The sequence below is a fragment of the Hibiscus syriacus genome, unplaced genomic scaffold (assembly GCF_006381635.1).
Source record: "Hibiscus syriacus cultivar Baekdansim isolate YM2019G1 unplaced genomic scaffold, ASM638163v2 tig00002826_pilon, whole genome shotgun sequence".
NCBI classification, from domain to species: Eukaryota; Viridiplantae; Streptophyta; class Magnoliopsida; order Malvales; family Malvaceae; genus Hibiscus; species Hibiscus syriacus.
This window is the reverse complement of record NW_024061946.1, coordinates 1-2,654: the sequence shown is the minus strand read 5'-3', so window position 1 is coordinate 2,654 and position 2,654 is coordinate 1. Positions and strand designations below refer to the sequence as shown.

The 2,654-nt window shown below is 33.3% G+C and overlaps 1 protein-coding gene across 1 annotated transcript; it reads left to right on the top strand.

The window, feature by feature from the left end:
* Positions 1-1,333: 1,333 nt before the first annotated feature.
* Positions 1,334-2,118, top strand: LOC120151624 (auxin-induced protein 6B-like). The gene has a single exon (XM_039164011.1). It carries the CDS (start codon positions 1,392-1,394, stop codon positions 1,833-1,835), a length of 444 nt encoding a protein of 147 aa, XP_039019942.1. The 5' UTR covers positions 1,334-1,391; the 3' UTR covers positions 1,836-2,118.
* Positions 2,119-2,654: the final 536 nt, after the last annotated feature.

Here is a 2,654-nt window from a genome sequence, read left to right as displayed (position 1 = left end):
GACAACTGGTCAGATATAATGGTGAGTCCAAAAATCGTTTCTCTTAAAGGCAGCTACAAAACCATCTTCATTTCATAATTTGAAGGTCTCTTACGAAAACTGCTCTCAACCTAATGTTAGGGATAGTCTACTATCTTACCTCCCCTTACCCCATTACATATGAGAACAAGGGACAACAATTTCACTACACTTTTGCATGAGGTGCGGTGCGTTCTTCTTAGGCTACATTAATTTTTACAATACAAAATCAAACACTTTTATATTAGTAGAATGATAAAATAATATATTTGAGAATTTTTTATATATAATTATATACACGATTAATTAAATTTAAAAAATAATTAATCGAAAAAATAAATATAAAATCTTTATTTGAATTTATCAAAACATCAAGATTCTCCACATTTCAATATATATATATATATATATATATATATATATTATATATATATATATATATATATATTATAATATATATATATATATGATAAGCTATTTTCAAGAGATTATAATGTTGTCTAAGTCTTCAACCCCACCAAAATTATTAGCATTGGAATAGTAAAATTCATACGTACTTTTTACGCATAAAAAGTAGTCTTTCATTTGCATGAGTCTTCAATCCCACCTTTGCTTATATATAATAGACATAATTTATTATTTTCGTTGATGTTTTATTTTCGTATCAATTTAACTTTTAAAATTATTTAATTGTATCATTATATACTTTACCTCTAACTTAAAATCTTAAATTGATAATTTCAAACCCTAAAACTTAAACATTAGTCTCTAACTTTAAACCCTCAATTTATGATTTTAAATGAGAGATAGAGTATAAAATGATGAAATTGAATAATTTCGAGGATTAAATTAATATTAAAATACGATAGAGACAAAAATAATAAACGGAATCTATTAAATGGTCAAAAGTTACATTTTATCATAAAGTAAACTGAAATATCAATTTTTTTATATAAAAATTTTGCTACATACACTGTTTTCTGATTACTGGTTATAACACTCACATGATATTATCTACATATCATTTACTCTGTTCAATGTATCAAAATCAAACAAATCTTTCTTTAAAGATTACGTGACATCTCTAATACGAATTTGGAACTTGTTTAGTACAAATTTTGGCTCGTCTTTTGTTGATATTATGCTACAAAATTATTGAGATAATTTATGTATTATCCAATGCGAAAAGACATTTGGGCCATTTAATTGATTCATCAACAGCAGACACAGAGCGTACTTTCCCTTTTATAAGATCCTCGTCTCTCCCAACCTATTATCACTCCCCCGCAGTTCAAAAGTTTCAATTTTTCTCATTACAAAGATCTCCACTCTGAAACCAAAGTCTCCCTTTGAATTGCTAGTTTCCCGGGGAAATGTCGGCCGGACTTGTAAAATGTACCACAATCCGCTGCATTGTGAGGCTCCGGCAAATGCTGCGGCGGTGGAGGAACAAGGCTCGGATGACAGCCACCCGCATCCCATCCGATGTGCCGGCGGGGCACGTGGCGGTATGCGTCGGGACGAGTTGCAGGAGATTCGTGGTGCGCGTGTCGTACCTCAACCACCCCATCTTTAAGAATTTCCTTATCCAAGCCGAGGAAGAGTACGGGTTTAGTAATCAAGGCCTGCTGACGATCCCCTGCGACGAGTCCGTTTTCGAAGAAGTCATCCGGTTCATTTCCCGCTCGGATTCGGGTCACTCGGGTGGGTTCTTGGAAGACTTTAAAGGGAAGTGCCACTCGGGAATCAAGAGTAAATTTGATTTGTGGGTGGAATCTCGACCGTTACTTCATGGGTTTTGCGACAAAACCTTCTGATAATATTACAAACATTGAAACAGACTCGGGGGATTCCGACTCATTTCCGAGTTATTGAACTCTGTTTAAAACTTGAAACCAATGAGTTGGACCGTGCTGAGGAGCCGGATACTAAAAATCTAGAGTTACGAGTTTTCACTTGCCTTAATGACAAAGGTAAGTTGGCGGGGTTATAACTTTTTGTCCTTTCTTTTTCAATTTTTTTTTGTAATTGGTTGAATTCGGGGGTAAAATAAGCTGAGCCGAGCCAATGTATAATGCCCGAGTAGAATGAGTAATGACGAGTTGGTGATGGTTGATGGAGATGACAGGGAAGGTGATTAAATTGTTCGCCTAGTCATCCCAAGTTAATTTATAAATCACTCACTCCTGTAAATTCGGTAATATATTGAATAATGAAGGAAATATTTTTGAGAATATTGGAGTTTTAGATATGTAAATTTAATTAGGTATGCGGAATAAGTCATCCGAATTTGACAGAAAACTTTGGGGGGAATGGGAGGGTCAAACGAATTTCTTTTTATTTAGTATAGTTATGGGTAAAGTATACAAATAGTCCCCAAACTATAGGGTGATATTTTGTTGAGTTATTCGTCTATAAAAAGTTACAAAATAGTCCTTCAACTATAAAGCAATGCTTTGTTGAATTATTCGACTACAAAAAATTACCAAATTATTTTCCAACTATAAGACGATGTTTTGTTGAGTCATCCGATTATTAAAAGTTACAAATTGATCACCCGATCATTCATATGTTCTAAACTCTTCATTTCCTGTTAAATAATTGACGATCGTCTGAGTTAAATGTTAACATGTTGA